At 38.4% G+C, this 17884-nt stretch overlaps 1 protein-coding gene across 1 annotated transcript in view; it reads left to right on the top strand.

The window, feature by feature from the left end:
- CNTNAP4 (contactin associated protein family member 4) overlaps window positions 1–17884 on the top strand; it is a gene marked incomplete at both ends in the record, with an annotated part of 216329 nt that overhangs the window by 63621 nt on the left and 134824 nt on the right. The window contains one exon of the mRNA XM_082782767.1: window positions 1241–1434. Within this exon, the coding sequence (XP_082638893.1) occupies window positions 1241–1434 (194 nt within the window). The remainder of the gene's footprint in view (window positions 1–1240; window positions 1435–17884) is intronic.

The following is a 17884-nucleotide window of genomic DNA, read 5'->3' as shown; positions in this document are numbered from 1 at the left end:
GAAGAATGAACCTCACTTTTTGTGGCTTGTGAATTCCAACCATTTTATTGTTAAATGGCTGTATTCAATGTCTGAGTATACTTTTATTTCTTTTTCCTTAAGGAGGTAATATTGAGAACTTGACTTTCTTTTGAGGAAAATTAAACCATATGTGATATTTTATTTACAAAATGTTAAGCATAACAAACTCCATACAAGCATAAAAGTGTTCCAAATAACATAGTGCTTATTGTTGTTGTGGAAACTATTTGTATTGCTTCTTCTGTATTTTTTGTATATTTCAAGAACATCTGAAGGTGATCCAAGTTTGTGTGTACGAAATGAATCTTTTAGCATTTTTTGTCACCTTATCCTTTGATAAATGCTTGCAGAGAAGAATGCAAAATATATTCATTTAAAAACATTCACTCTTATAAGATTGTTTGTGATCGGTCCTTTTTCTTTTCTTTTTCTTTTTTTTTTTTTTTCGGTCCGACTTATAGAGGAGTTAGTAGCCTTATTTGATTAAATAAAGGCAAACTAAGGAAGGCAAGACAAAACTGAACTGATGCCCTGTGTTTTGTTTGTTTGTCTGTTTTAATTTTATTTATTTATTTATTTATTTTTCTATATGTCTTCCTGATTATTTAGAATGGTTTAGGAATTTCATGTAGCTGTGTGTTTTAAGTTACATTTTATCTTCACAAGCCAGTTTGTCTCCTGGTTAGAACTGCATGTGTAGACATCATACTGTCTTACTGTTTTTTATATAAATTGGCTAATCACTTTAAGAGGTGAATGTAAATTCGTCATCCAAATGTGCTTTATTTCTTCATACACAAATCTGTTTGTTCAAGTCTCATTGAACACAGAATCATTTAGGTTAGAAGGGATGTTAGGGACTCAGACAGTTGAAGGAAAATAAAACTGTGGTGTCTAGTAAAATAATAATAAATAAAAATAATAAATGGAATTCAAAGGTTTTTTGTTAATATTTGAAGAGCTTGTCTTAACTGAGTAAGAATTATTTTGATTTTGATTTGATTACAAAATTAATTTTATACAAATTAAAAAAAATAATAATGATGGGTTTTAATAGTTATAGATTCTTACATTCTATCATAGCCTTCATGTATACAACAATTTTTTTAATACGTATTATATAGTATCTGAACAGTTTGGGTGACAGTATATCTTGAATTCATTTATATAAATATACATCAGTGTTAACTTCCTTCTGTTCTTTTTCATTCTTTTTAAGGTGCTGGTGGTTGGTCTCCATTTGTGTCCAATAAATATCAATGGCTTCAGATTGATCTTGGTGAAAGAGCTGAGATAACTGCTGTTGCTACTCAAGGTGGTTATGGGAGCTCTGACTGGGTAACAAGCTACCTTCTGATGTTCAGTGATAGTGGACGAAACTGGAAGCAGTATCGTCAAGAAGAAAGCACTTGGGTATGTTCCTTAATAATAAGAGCTACGTTTCTCAGGAAGACTAAAAGTACTCATGCTATACCTTATTGCAGATGTATGTGGAAAGCAGTGGAATATTATTTGCTTATTGCAAAGCAGTGGAATATTAAGAACCACAATGAAAATGGTTAAATAATTAGATATCCAAATTATTCTAGCTTTTGACAAGATAAGGGGCATTGAAAAACAAACAAACATCAAAAAAATAGCTTTACCATTACTCTATTAGCATCTTGGGGATGTATTCTGAAGACTGCAAAATCTCTTTCTCTTGCTACGCATGACAAATTTATTTTCCAAAAATATTAATCCCACGGTATCAAACTATTTTTTTTTTTTTAATTGAAAAAAGAAACACATATATTAAGAGATACAGCAAGAACCATTTCATATAGATTTAATTTTGGTCCTCTAATACTAAGTCTGGATTCTAATCTTGGTTTGAAGTTGAAGCCCATTTAGCTTTGTAGTTAATAATATATCTTTCTACTCTCATCATGTTCTATTCACATGAAACTTACTGAGACTGGAGGATTCTCACTGCCAGACAGATAACATCCAAATCAGATTAAATTATAATTTAGACCACAGTTTATGTCTTTCCTTGATCTTCAGTGATTATCAGTCTGGACTACAGAAATAATCTTTGTATCTCTGTTCTCTGATTTTATCATGACAAGTTACATGTACTTCTATTCTTCTATCCATACAGAAGAGATCTGATTCATTTTTTATTTGTACAAGGCTTTTGGCTTCAGCTGTTTCTTCCTGCAGTTAAACTTTATGTTAAAATGTATTTCATTTTATTGTTTTTAATTTTGTTGACTTTCAATTCTAAATGTTCTTAACACTTTTATTGTTAAACCCCATCTATGGTATAATGAGATTATGCATTTGCTTACTTGTTGCATAATTACACTTCCTTTTGAATTTGCTTCATAGTTCTGCTTCAGATTGTGTTTTCATAACAAAGAGAAATAAATGAGTTTCTAATCCATATGGCTGTGGGGAGTGAGAAAAGAAAAACAATCTTCCAAATGTTAAATGAGCATACGCTGCTACAATATTGTCTTTGCCCATCTTCAGACAGACTGATAAAACAAATCTGAGAGGTGGAAATGTTTGATCTCTGCAATGAGGGCATTTTTGAAATTCCATGTTGTTACTGAAAACAGTGATGCAGATAGTTATTTCTTGAATATTGCCACCAGTAAAACAGCAAACAAAAGTTCCCTGAATTGTTAAATACTGATGCAGTATTTACCCTGATGATATCAGGACTATTTTAGATCTGCAGGAGGGAAAAAGTAAGGCCATTCCATGCTCTGAAACTTAATAAAAATATATATTTTTATGCCTGCAATGAAAATTGGAGATATAGCTTGCAGGCAGTGATGCATAATTCAAGGATGTAAACCATCAATTTCAAGGATACTTTATTTAATTTATTTATTTATTTATTTATTTAATGTATCTTTATTTAGGAAATCTGCTTTTAGGGAATACATTTTCACCTTTCTAAACCAAAACATAGAGATAGTCTTGAAACGAAACTCTTAAATCTCTATTTCCTTCATAGATTTTCTGTGTCTATCTGTTTACGTTAACTTTTTTTAAACGAAGTGTCCGAGTTCATTTCGGACAAGAGCATCCCATATTTTATAATAAATATTATTATTATTATTATTTATTTATTTTTTTAATTGGGCCATTGTCTTATTGCAAGATTTCTTACCAGAGGTATTTTTCCCCTATTTGGACTGATACTGTTCATTAGCAATACAGGAGATGTCCAGTTTTGAGGATTCCATGATGCTATAAATACTTCAGAATCCTTCAATGGCTACAAAGATTTAAATTTTGTTCCCAATCTTTCTAAAACCGAGTAGAAATGTTACAAATTTTCTGTACAATTATATAGCTCCCTACTTTTTTTCTTTCCAAAAGTTAATTGTGAATATTCTTTGTCACCTTTTGGCTTATCTTTGTGGTTCTGGAGCTCCTGTCATCACTGGGACTTGTTAAATAAACATAGATGTGACATGTAACTGTAATGGTACTTGTGGATGGAAGTCCTTTATAGTTTTATTCTGCCACTGGTTATTTCATATCCTTTTCTCTTGCAATTTTTTCACTCAATGTAAGATTTTATAACAGAAGCAAAAAAGACTCTCAAAGCATTTGCAAATCATGTAGTAGTCTAAACTTTCTTTAGAGAGTCCAATTGAAAGAATGGTTACCCTAAAAATATTTGAATAGAACCATGTCCAATATAAGTATTTTGGTTTTCCTCCTATCAACTACAAAATGACTCATTGTCAGTTTGTTCTCATTTAAATTTAAATTCTCATTTAAATTCTATGACAAAGTGATACTCTGGGTGGATGAGGATGTGGTCTACCTTGACATTAGCAAGGCTTTTGACACTGTTTCTCACAGCATTCTCCTCAAGAAACTGGTTGCTCTTGGCTTGGACTGGTGCACACTTCATTGAGTTAGAAACTGGCTGGATAGCCGGGCCCAAAGAGTCGTGGTAAATGGAGTCAAGTCCAGTTGGAGGCCAGTCACTAGTGATATTCCACAGGGCTCGGTGCTGGGGCCGGTCCTCTTTAATATCTTCATCGATGATCTGGACGAGGGCATTGAGTGCACCCTCAGTAAGTTCGCAGATGACACCAAGTTAGGTGCGTGTGTCGATCTGCTCGAGGGTAGGAAGGCTCTGCAGGAGGATCTGGATAGGCTGCACCGATGGGCTGAGGTCAACTGTATGAAGTTCAACAAGGATAAGTGCCGGGTCCTGCACCTGGGGCGCAATAACCCCAAGCAGAGCTACAAGCTGGGAGATGAGTGGTTGGAGAGCTGCCAGGCAGAGAAGGACCTGGGAGTGATGGTGGATAGTCGGCTGAATATGAGCCAGCAGTGTGCTCAGGTGGCCAAGAAGGCCAACGGCATCCTGGCTTGTATCAGGAACAGTGTGGCCAGCAGGGCTAGGGAAGTGATCATCCCCCTGTACTCAGCTCTGGTGAGGTCACACCTCGAGTACTGTGTTCAGTTTTGAGTCCCTCGCTACAAGAAGGACATGGAGGTTCTTGAGCGAGTCCAGAGAAGGGCGACGAAGCTGGTGAGGGGCCTGGAGAACAAGTCCTATGAGGAGCTGATGAGGGAGCTGGGTTTCTTCAGCCTTCAGAAAAGGAGGCTCAGGGGCGACCTTATCACTCTCTACAGGTACCTTAAAGGAGTCTGTAGCGAGGTGGGGGTTGGTCTGTTCTCCCACATTCCTGGTGACAGGACGAGGGGGAATGGGCTTAAGTTGCGCCAGGGGAGTTTTAGGTTGGATGTTAGGAGGAACTTCTTTACTGAAAGGGTTGTTAGACATTGGAACAGGCTGCCCAGGGAAGTGGTGGAGTCACCATCCCTGGAAGTCTTTAAAAGACATTTAGATGTAGAGCTTAGGAATATGGTTTAGTGGGGACTGTTAGTGTTAGGTCAGAGGTTGGACTCGATGATTGTGGGGTCTCTTCCAACCTAGAAATTCTGTGATTCTGTGAAATTTAAATATTCTGAAGTTGAGTGGGTTGAACCTCTCTCACCTCTTTGGCTGCTAAATATATCTTTAATTCTTTGCTTAATAGGAAATGTTTTAAAATGAGTTGTGGCAACCCTGTTCTTTACCTATGTAATGTATCTTGGCCTCAGTCTCCTCATTTACAGTTTACTGATGTATGCCTTACTTGCTATTTTACACCTTTAAGGAGTTTATCTTTCATGACATAGAAGCCATTTGGCCTTTAAAGTTAAGTACTAAAGATACTTTTGAAAGACTAACGCCATTACAGTTACTACGTATCTTCTCATTATAGGTTAACTATTGTAACAGTTGTTTTCTTTGACAAAAATCTCTGCATACTCAATTCGGCAGCCCTCAGGAGGGAGGCTGATGAGGCATGGGCAAAGCCAGCAGCATCAGCAGTGGGCCATATAAATCAGGATCGCCGAGGCAATTGACTCCTGGTCAGACGTGTTCTGCAGTGGAGCGGGGGATCGAGGCAGGCAGGGCTTTTTTTTTCTTTCCAGCATCAAGGCCAGTTGGGGCAGCCAAGGGAGCCACCAGGGCCTGGTAGCCCTCACAAGGCGTGGGAGGAGCCAGCAGTGCCCCCTCTCCAGCCATACAAAGGCAGCCCCTAGGGAGCATGAGTGATCAAGACGGGCAAAAAAGCCGTGGTGTGTCAGTCAGGGCATGGCGCAGCAGTTTGCGCAGCAGTTCACACAGGCTGGTTAAGTGGGGAGGGAGACCTCACCACTCTTTTCCAACAGTCTTTCCCAATTGTGGTTGTAATCTGCTAGTGAAGAGCCCAGCCATGGTATCCACCAGGCAGAAAACTATGGCCTTTGCATCTCTTGCAGCCTCTCCAGCCACAGTCACTGATGTGGCTACCCAGACAGAGATCTCGGGGAAACACGTAGCCATCCATGTCTTGGGCTGCAGGGTGTGCCCGAGTCTTCTGTCGGTGTCTGACAGCAGCAGCAGTGGATATGCCTGTGGAAGATGTGCCCAGGCTGAAGAATTGCTCAGCCTGTTGGTGGAGCTTCAGGGGGAGGTGAGTAGGTTAAGGAGCAGGGAGTCGTAGAGGGAAATTGACTGGTGGAAGCATACTCTACCCTCCCTGAGACAGACTCAAAATCCTGCCACAACACAAGTAATAAAGTTTTTTTTTTATCCCACAAGGCACATGCTACACATAACCTAAAAATTCTCCCATCCCACCAGGAAGTAGGAGAGGACTTAGGCCAAGGGGGGAATGGAAGCAGGTTTCTGCTCAGGGTGGTAGGTGAGCCATCTCCCTGTCCACTTGACCTTCCTATCTACCCTTATATAACAGGTATGAGGCTCTAGAACACCATAGTCAGAACAATGAAGTAGACAAAAGCCCATCCCAGTTGGAAGGGGTGCGTAATGCAAGGCAATCTACCCACTGCATCACTACACCTTCTGTCAAGAAGGAAAGAAGGATTATCATCATGGGGGACTCCCTTCTGAAGGGGACAGAAGACCTCGATATGTCATCCAGACACAACCCACAGGGAAGTCTGCTGCCTCCCTGCGGGCTGGGTAAGAGACATTGCCAGGAAAGTCACTTGCCTGGTACGGCCCGTGGAGTACTACCCACTACTGTTTTTGCAGGCTGGTAATGAAGTAGCAAGGAGAAGTCCTAAAGCAATTAAAAAGGACTTTAGGGCTTTGGGATGACTAGTTAGAGGATAAGAAGCACACATTATGTTTACCTCTGTCTTTCTGATAGGAGGGATCAATGTTGACAGGCAAGAGTCAGCTCGTCAAAATGTGACTTCGAGACTGGTGCCACCAGCAGAACCTTGAGTTTGTTAATCACGGGAAGGTCTACGTGACACCGAGCTTGCTGGCACCAGATAAAATGCACCTCTTTCAGAGGGGGAAAAGGTTTTTTGCCTAGGCATTAGCGGCACTGATAGATAGGGCTTAAAACTAGACTTGAAGGTGGACAGGGATAAAACCAGGCCTGACAGCAACAAGCCAAGGGATTGCATGCTAGATTCAGAATGACTGTATGCTAGTGAGGTCCTTCAGTTGGCTCCACAAGGAGCGTGTAGGGAGGCACATTTGAAGTGCTTCTACACAAATGCATGCAGTATGAGGAATAAAATGGATGAGCTAGAAGTCTTGTTCCAGTCCCACAGCTATGATATTAGCAGCATAAGCGAAACCTGGTGGGATGAGTCCTGTGAATGGTGTGTCGCAACAGATGGTTACAGGCTCCTCACAAGGGACATGCAGGTCAGGTGAGGTGGGTGGGTGTTGGTTTATGTGAAGGAAGGGCTGAACTGTATGGAACTGTAAATCAGAAATGGTAAAGTGCCTCTGGGTAAGGATTAGGAGATGAACAAATAAAGAGGATGTTGTTGTGGGAGTCCATTACAGACCACCCGGCCAGCATGATGATACCGATGAATTATCCTTTGAGGAACTAAGAGATACCTCAAGATCAACTGCCCTTGTCCTTATGGGGGACTTCAACTTGCCAACTGAGATTGCCAACTCGTCAACTGAGATTACCACATGGCCAACACAAGCAAGTCTAAGAGGTTATTAAAACACCTCAATGATAACTTCTTGGTGCAGGTGCTAAGGGAGCCAAGTAGGAAAGGTACCCTCCTAGATCTGTTGCTGGAGAACAGAGAGGGTCTTGTGGGGGACATGTCAGTTGATGGCGATCTTGGTCATGGTGACCATGAAGTGGTTGAGTTTAAAATTTCCTTTAACAGAAGGAAAACTGCCACCAAAACTTCAGCCCTGGATATGGGGAGAGCAGACATCAGGCTGCTCAGAGAACTAGTTAGCAAGGTCCCCTGGGAAACTGCTTTTTGTGCTGGTCAGTCTTTAAGCACTGTCTCCTGAAAGCACAGGATCAGGCAATTCTAAAACATCAAAAGTCAAGCAGGCAGGCCAGAAGGCTGGCCTGGCTGACCAAGCATCTTCTGCTGGACCTTAGGCAGAAAAAGAAAGTGTACTGCTGCTAGAAGCAGGGTCAGACAATGTGGAAGGAATACATGCTATTTGTGTTTGTAGAGAGAAAATTTGTGTGGCCAAAACCCAATTAGAGTTGAAGCTGGCCAGGTCTGTGGGAGACAATAAAAAGTGTTTTGTTTGTTTGTTTGTTTGTTTGTTAAATATATGAACAGAAAAAGGAGAAACAAATAAAACATAACATATGTCCACTACTTGATGGGGAAGGTCATCTCACAAAGACATCAAGAACATTGGCAAAGAAGAGGCGTTTAATGCCTTCTTTGCTTCCATCTTCAATGCTGATGATGGGCTTCGGGACCCTAGGTGCCCTGAGCTGGAGAACCATGATGATTGGAATAATAAAATCCCAACCAGCCCTGAACGTGTGCGGGATTTTCTGCTCCACCTGGATCCATACAAGTCCATGGGTCCAGATGGGATTCATCCTAGGGTGCTTAGAGAGCTAGCTGACATCATTGCTAATTTTTCAATGATCTTGGGAATCTGAGAGGTCCCAGTAGACTGGAAGTGGCAAAGGTTGAACCAGTTTTCAAGAAGGGCAAGAAAGAAGACCCTGGTAATTACAGACCTGTCAGTCTCATGTCAGTACCTGGTAAAGTTATAGAGAAGATAATCCTTAAAGTTATTGAAACACATGTGGAGGACAATGCAGCCATTGGTCCCAGCCAATATGGGTTCACGAGGGGAAGGTCTTGTTTGACTAATTTGATTTCCTTTTATGATAAGATCACCCATCTAGTCAATCAAGGGAAACCAGCTGATGTGATCTTTTTGGACTTCAGCAAGGCTTTTGACACGGTTTCCCATAGGAACCTACTGGACAAAATGTCTAGCATACAGCTTAATAAAAATATTATACAATGGGTGAGCAATTTGCTGAGAGGCAGGTCTCAAAGGCTTGTGGTAAATGGGGCCACATCAGTCTGGCAGATGGCCACTAGTGGGGTACCCCAAGACTCTATTTTAGGGCCAGTCCTCTTCAATGTTTTTATAAACGATTTGGATGTAGGACTAGAAGGTGTTTTGAGCAAACTTGCCAGTGACACTAAACTGGGAGCAGTTGTTGTCTCTATTAAAGGTGGAAAGGCCTTGCAGAGAGACCTGGACAGATTGGAGAGCTGGGTGATCACCAACCACATGAAGTTTAACAAGAGCAAGTACTGGGTCCTGCACATGGGAAGGGGCAATCCTAGCTATATGTACAGACTGGGGGACGAGATGCTGGAGAGCAGCCCTATACAGAGGGAACTGGGGGCTGTGGTTGATAGCAAGTTGAATATGAGACAGCAGTGTGCCCTTGCAGCCAGGAGGGCCAGCCAGTACATTGCTAGTCGGTCGAGGGAAGTGATTGTCCCACACTACTCTCTGCTGGTGTGGCTTTACCTCGAGTATTGTGTGCAGTTCTGGGCACCACAGTACAAAAAGGATGTGAAACTGTTGGCAAGTGTCCAGAGGAGGGCTACGAAGATGGTGAAGGGACTAGAGGGGAAGATGTATGAGGAGCAGTTGAAGTCACTTGGCCTGTTCAGCCTGGAAAAGAGGAGTCTGAGGGAAGACTTCGCCGTGGTCTACAGCTTACTCATGAGAGGGAGTGGAGGGGCAGGCACCTATCTATTCTCTTTAGTGACCAGTGATAGGACAGGAAGAGTGTCAGCCTGCCACAGAGGAGGTTCAGGCTATACATCAGTAAGAGGTTCTTAATTGAGAGGGTGGTTGCACACTGGAACAGGTTCTCCAGGGAAGTAGTCACTGCACCAAATCTGTTGGAGTTTAAGAAGCGTTTCGACTGTGTACTTAGTCATGTGGTCTGAATTTTTCAGTAGACCTGTGTGGTGCCGGGAGTTGGACTTGATGATCCTTATGAGACCCTTCTAACTCAGGATAGTCTATGATTCTATGATTTTTATTTCTTTCTGCTCTGACAAAATTATCAGCTTTTCTCTCTCTCTTTCTCTCTTTTTTTTTTTCTTTTTTTTTTTTTTTCTTTTCTTTTTAATTATTTTTCAGTATTTTCTGTGTTGTTCTTGAAACTTCTGCTAAGGTTTGAGTTCTTAGGCTGCAATTAGTGGGATCAATATTAACATTTTTTTTTTATAGTTGGCACAATTCTGTTCTGCATATAATTTCCAAGTGAAATAGTTGTTCTCAATTATAAAATGCCTAAAAATCTTTCCCTTTGAGATGGATTAGTTTAATCTTGAAAAGGGATTAATGCAAATCAATTTTAGATTTTCTTTAATTTTACTGTAAACATAAATGTGTTTGACTTAGGAATATGTATCTTTGTGTGTATGCTATTGAAGCTATTTTTATTTTTATTTTTATTTTTATTTTTATTTTTATTTTTATTTTTATTTTATTTTTATTTTTTCATTCTCAGTGTTAAATTTTAGATGCAGTAAACCCCAGACTCACAAGTTCTGAGAAAATATTTCTGTCACTAAAATTACCTTTAATAGTGGCATTGCTATTACTGCTTCAATCTGTTTTCTAGATATCACCTGTATTTTATCTATGAAAAAATTCATATTGTATCTATGTGTTTTATTTTACCTGTTCAGGGCTACATAGTCTTTTTAACTAACGTAGCTTCTTGTTTTAACTCATTCATTAGTTTAGCATCACAAAATTGGTGTTTTGTTGTTGTTGTTGCTGTTGTTGTTGTTTAGAGCTATGCTCTCTCTCCTTAACATTTGTTACTTTAAAAAGGAGAGTAATGATGTAACAACAGGCCAGATTTTCTCTATAATTTTCAAAAGGAAAAGTCAAGAGAAAAAAAAAGGAGAGCATCTTACAGCCTGTATGACTAGGTTTCCCATTGCTGAAAGTTTGAGTGAGAGTATGAGTGACTGCTCTGAGAGAAATGCATGCATGACAAGGCTGTTCATTAGCAGCAGTTTTGGAGAAGAAAAGAAGTGCAATTTCTCTATTAAAAGTTGCCCATTCCTCCTCTGATAAAATAAGGGAAATATGTAGACATTTAACCTTAAATTCCACTTTTCTGAGAGAATAGAGATTTATCCATTTTAAAAGTATGATCTAATTTTATTTGTTTTGAATGTCTTAAAAATTCTTATCCAGAGTAAAGGAATTCAATCGAATATTTACACAATTTTAGGAACTATTTTGTGAAAGTCTGACCATTTGAGATAACATCAGTTCCAAAAGGCAAATCTTTGAATATTTTCAATGAAATGTACCGTTATGCTTATGATTATGTCCGTATGTGTTTGAATTTTAATGTCTATTTTCCATTTCATTTATCTTAGCTGCAGTTAAAAGTTGAGGTTTGCTTTATCAATATTTTCTAAATCTTCTGAGTTTATGTAGAAGTAGTTTCTATCTAACATTTACTATTATTCATAAATTTGTATGAATGTTGAATAATTTGGTGTTCATGTATTGCTCCACATACTCTCAACTTCCTCTTTAAAGATTTTGGTATAATAGGGTTTATTGGAAACTTTCCATGCTTTATAATGGATCACCGTTATGGAAAGTTCCAGGTTAAGGAATACTGAGTCACAAGTTTTCTGTGGTAGTCACATTACACAGTTCAATAGAGAGGAGTTATTTCACTGTTTTCTTGAAGTTGGTTGTTGTGCCTTTGCCACAGGGATTCTTGTATTTGCTAGAAGCTATGATTCTCCTTGCAGAAAAATCAGGATGCTTGATTGTAATCTGCTTCAGGATGGTGAAACTCCTCAGAATGAAAATTCAACACTGTAAAAGCAAAATGCTGTACCTACATGCTAATTTGCTGGACTTCTATGTTTATTACTTCATTATACCAGAACAATCAGAACAGATGGTGATGAGTTCAACACAGTCAGTTCTGATGTGCCTGTATTTTTCATATCTTGTTTATCATTCACTTGGTATCTTGTCTTGTGACAAATGGAAAAAAAAAAAAAAAAACAGAAAAAAAGAAAAAAAAAAAACAGTTTGTTTAATTTCTGTATAAAAACACCAACAAACATTGATATGTTTAAGGTGGTCAGAAATACATATTTGTGGATTTAAATTTTAAAATTCTCTTATAAAGGAAGATGGTATAAAAGAAAAAATAACAATGTTTTACTTTAGCACCTAGATGAAATATCCTTGGTATCTTCTGCAAACTATGTGTTTTAAATAATGTAGGAAGGAACTTCTACTGAAGTGGTGTCTACAGAACTTCTACAGAAATGGTGTCCACCTGCCAAGGCTGCTGGTTTGAGGCTGAAACCGAGGTGGAAGGGCCTCAACCTCCCTGGGCAGATGCCTACACCCAAACAGACCTCCTGAGGATCAAAAGAACTGCCCAGACCAGGCTCCAGACTGTGGAAGTTCTATTAAATCCTGAAGGCAGAGGGGAATTTCATGGGTGTAAGTGTGCCCAGCTGGATGAACTTTTCCAACAGGTGGCTCTGATATGAGAGGAGCTCATTAGATACATCCAGGAATCCGAGCAAGAGATTGACAAATGGTGTTATCCACTGACATGGTCCGAGCAACAGCCCAGCCTTAAATACTGGCAAGGGGAAGGTAATCAAGAAGCCCCGAACAAACACATTTGAAAGACTCACAGGACAAGGGAGAGTGGACCCTTGTCTCTACTCAGTGATGGAGGAGGAGTCTCCCCCAAGTGCCCCTACACAACTGATATGATGCTCTAGGGCTGGAAAAAGGATACTGTGTGAGTATCCTTCTGAGTAAAGACTTCAGAAAGGCCAGCCACACAAAGATAGATCATTCTACCACCTCCACCTGCATCACAACAAGTGCCACAAAAAAAGACATAAAGGGTGTTATCAATCGGAGACACCTCTCTGAGGGGCACTGAGGTACACGATATCCAGATAATCTCTCCAGAGAGGCTTGTTGCCTGCCTGGGGCCTGCATTCATGATATTATGAAGAGGCTACCAAGCCTGCTGGGTCCCAAAGACTACCTCCCCTTCCTATTTTTTCACATAGTATCAAACAAATTAATGTTGTCTTCATGGCACTGGGGTGACTACGGCCTGGTCAGTCACAGGCTTTGTGCCTGTTGGGCTTCTTGAAGAGGTAGGTGTCCAGGCCATTCCCTCTGAAATGGCCTCCTGGTCTAGGAGATGCAGGACAGCCAGAAATGGTCACAGTGTGTTCCAGCTTGTCCTGCTGCATGGGCACACAATGGGTGTCTGTGATTGGGAGTCTTCACCAAATGCTAGAATGTCCCCAGCTGGAAGGGACCCCCATGAATCCTTGAGTCCAGCGCCTGTCTCCACACAGGAACCCCCAAAATCCAAAGCACATGTGTGAGAGCATTGCCCAGACATTTTGTGAACTTCAGCAGGCTTGCTGCCCGGACCACTTCACTGGGAGGCCTGTTTCAGTGCCCAAGCCCCCTGTCATTGAATAATCTTTTCCTCACCTCCAGACAGACCCTACCCTGTCACAGCCTCATGCCATTCCCTTGGGTTTTGTCACAATCTCCAGAGAGCAGAGATCAGCACCAGCCCCTCTGCTTCCCTCATGAGGAAGCTGTAGGCCGCCTGCAGGCTGAACCAACACAGGGATCTCAGCTGCTCCTCATTCATCTTGCCTTCCAGACCCTTCACCATTTGGAAGCCCTCCTTTGGATGCTCTCCAATAGTTTTATGTCCTTTTGATATTTCAGTGCCCAAAAGTACACACAGTTTTGTCCAGTCACAACAGCATAGAGCAGAGCAGGACAATCACTTCCCTCAACTGTCTAGCAATGCCATGCTTAATGCACCCCAGGATATGGTTGACCCATTTGTCGGCCAAAGCACATGGTTAACATGCCATTTAAATATGTGACATAGTTAAAAATAAGTAAATAAGTAAATAAATAAATAAATAAATGTCCAATTTACAAAATACAAGTTTATACATTATTTATATTTAGTGTAAAGTCAAATCAACAAAGAACAGGTAACCTTAACCAGAGAGGAATTTGCAGAATTTCAGCCACATTGAAAAATTCTGACCTTTGTTCATACATTGTGAATATATCATAGTTAATGTTCCATTAAGTTATAAGTGCATATAATTAACCAAAAAAAAAAAAAAATAGTTTGTCTCTTAGACCCAATAGCAAGCACCTATTTCTGTTCTGCCTGCCACTGCAGTGTCCACATGTGCTTGAGTGTTAGATATCATGGATTTCTGGGGAGTCATTTTCTGCACAGAAATTGCTGTCATGCTGAGAAGCCTAGTAGTCTTCCAAATCACTTGAATATATTTTTCATTTTTATGAATGTTGCCATAAAGTAAACAAGCAAACAAACAAATAAATAAATAAATAAATAAAACAGAGGACAGGCTTGTTTATTGAAACAAAAGTAGGTTTGCATGCATTACTATAGTTTCAACAACACTGAAAATTAACTGTTATTATTTGAATTAATCATGGTCAGCTCTAGTATAACTTCTGACTGCGAGATGAATGTGTATGCTTTTTAGGGTCACTTCTTGAATCTTGCTATTTCTTTTAAACATATTCAATTAATTAGTGTACAGAAATTGAGTGCATAATATTATGTTATTTCACTAAAAAGCAATTATTTATTCTAATTTTCTACAGAGCCATTTTAACTTTGGTAAGGAAATCAAAAGGCTTAGTCTTGTCCCAACAAGAGAGAGAGAAAGAGAGAGAAATCTACCACTAGAATAGATTTTAATCCTGGTTACATTCATGAACTCAGAGATGCAAACCTCCTCTTCTGAACACTTTCTACAAATCCATTCACTGCATCTTTAACAGATTTAATGCCTTGCAAGGTAGAATTCAAGAGGAGGAGGGAACAAATTACAGTTATGTTACAATAGTTTTCTTGGAAGTTGTTGTAAACGATTTGACTTAATTCCTGGTAATAAAATATCAGGAATACCAAATTACTGCATAAGTACTCCACACTACAGAGTGCTATTTAAAAAGGAACTGCAGTAAAGTTCTTTTTAGTAAAACCATTTTAATTCTCAGAATGCATTCAGAAGAAGAGAAAGGTAGTATAGATGAAAAAGGCATATGGAAACTCTTGCTATAAACAACATTCCACTGTTCAAAAGCTTTATGAGCCACTTAAATTTCTTTTGATCGTGTTAGCATTTAAACTGTACATATTATAGTATTTTTATAACAGTACTGCATAACTGATACTGTGGGGTGCCATATATTTCTGTCTATCAGCTCTTAGAAATCAAGATCAGTTTTATCAAATCTTGAAACTCATTTAGAAGAAAAAATATTAAAAAAGCAGAATAAAAGAAATTAATATCTGTGGTATGATAAAGATATTTATTTCAGGGCACTCTGCTATAAGGGAAATTGAAATTAAGCTTGGCCTGGTAGTAATATAACCTACAATTCCATCCACAAGATCTAAATGTAAAAGAATTCTTTGATACTAGCTAAAGAGATATTTCTCTACATATTCACTAAACAGATGTTTCTCTTTATAATATGCTTAATAATATACATCTGGTGAAGAAGGAGGTATATAAAATATTCATATCAAAACAAAAGCAGCAGCTGTGTCCAAAGCTTTAATGTAATTTACATTACAGGTTCAAAGGATGTGTCTTCCATAGTTAATAGCCCTTAATGAGGACTCTGTAGGAGTCTTCCCAAGACTAATTATGAACAGAGGTAAGATTGTTTTTCAGTCAGATAGTGAAGCAGAACATACTTGTAAGCAGGGAAATCTGTTTTACTATAAAGAACAAATGCAAAATTCTTGTCTGAGTTGAATAAGTTATCCTAATATTGTTTAGATGAAAATAAAAGTTATTTTATTTCCAGGCTTATTGTAATTTTATGCACACACACACACACACATACAAAGCAGAAAATTCTTCTTTTTTTTTTTTTTTGTGAAGCTTTGTTACTATCAGTTAATTAAATTTCACTTTCTGAAAAGAAAAAAAAAAAAAAAAAAAAAAAACAAGAAAAAGGAAAAAAAAATGATACTCTGAATGGTTGTTATATATATATTAACATATTGAAGAGAGTGTCTTACCAGTATATTTAATATGTAATCAAATAAAATGAATATGGGAAAAATAAATAAATAAATAAATATTCCCATTGTAGAGAATCTGGATAAAAGTATAAATTGGTATGTTTAGAAGTCTTATCACCAAATTTTTTACATAATGTCATTGTATATATTTTTAATATACCTTGTATTTGGGAAAAGGACCAATTCATTTTTGATTGACTTTGATGCAACACAGCACAGACAAAGTAGAGACGCTATTTGCATTTCAGTAGTGTTCATCAATCCTAACCTAGAATCAGTTCCATTAAAGGACCTTTTATTGAAGTTTCCAGTCCAAGTTAAAAACTGGTGAGATACTAAAGTGGCCAAACTGCTTTCTGGTGTACTGAATACTGGACCAGTCCATTAGGGACTTACTCAAATAAGGTCAAAAAACCTTTTACACAGGTTATCAGTCAGTCTTTATTTAGATAGTGATGTTTAGTCATTGCTTAGCTGGACTGAATTCAAGCTCATTATCTAGAAATGAAAAGATACCTTTTCCATTTCTTGCTGTCTCAATTATTTTAATTCAAATACAGGTTTTGTGTCGCTATCCTGGGTAAGATGTACTGAAGAGTAATGATTTCAATCTATGGATTAAATGGACTCTCGACAAATACAATTGCAGTGAGGGCAATGATTTAAATGTTATGGAAATAATTGTAAATCTTCAAAAGGCACTTTTATTGAGTTATAGTTAATTTTTGTTGATTTACTTTTTCAAGATATTCCTTAGGGATGTGCTAGAAGCTAAGAGACTTCTACAATAAAAGTGATATACTGTGAAACAACAGCTATTCTTCAGTTGCAGTCAAGATGGAAACTGTTCTGCACTGCATTTTATAACCCTTTTTCTCTTTGTGTCCTGCCTTTGATTTTGTTTGCACCTTAAATCATCAGATCAGTTTGTCCTTATAATTCTACAAGGAAACCTGTGACACCTCTTGCTTATTTTCCCAGATCACAGAATATTGTGTATTTTAGGCCAAATTATTTAGACTTCTGTTTGTATTTTAAAATACAGCTTGTGCTTGCAATCCCTGCTATACTTAATGTTCCTTTATAAAATTCTTATATATTCTGAGACTATCTGTGACAAATTTGAGTCATTTTATCTACAATTTTCAATGTCAGACAACTGCCTCAGACAATTTTGAGGATGTTTTCAAATAAATCTCTGCATGAATTTCTGATGGCATGGTGTCTCCATGCTCCAGGTAAAAAAAATATATAAATCCAGAAGCAGAAATGCTTTTCTTTGGTTCCTGACAGGATTTAATACCACCTAATTAGAGACTTTACTACAGACTACAACTTTCTCATTTTTGTAGGGTTCTTCAGTGTTGGTGGATAAAAGCAGTCTACCCTTCCTAAAAGACAGACTATTTTCTGAATGTACATTATTCTTAATTAACTCTTCCAGCAATGTAGACTCATATGCAGAAACAGTGGTATTTCCAATAAATATTGCCAGGGTTAAGAACTGACATCAAGATCATTCTTCTCATGTGGTGGTTTTACCGTGCTAGGCAGCTAAACACCGCTCTCTCACTCCCCCTCCTTAGATGAGGAGGGGAAGAAGTAAAGTAAAGAACAGCTCATGGGTTGAGATAAAGATAATTTAATTAAAGGGAAATAATAATAATAGTAATAGTAATAGTAATAGTAATAGTAATAGTAATAGTAATAGTAATAGTAATAGTAATAATAAAGGAAATATTATTATTAACTAAACTATTTAACTAAAGGGAAAAAAAAGGGGGGGGGGGAAGGGAGGGGGAAGGGGAAAAAAGGAAGGAAAACAAACAAACAAACAAAAATAAAGGCTATGTTCA

The sequence above is a fragment of the Aythya marila genome (genome assembly GCF_965140915.1).
Source record: "Aythya marila genome assembly, chromosome: Z".
In the NCBI taxonomy this organism is placed as follows: domain Eukaryota; kingdom Metazoa; phylum Chordata; class Aves; order Anseriformes; family Anatidae; genus Aythya; species Aythya marila.
Note: the sequence above shows the minus strand (reverse complement) of the source record. Positions and strands in the feature narration are given on the sequence as shown.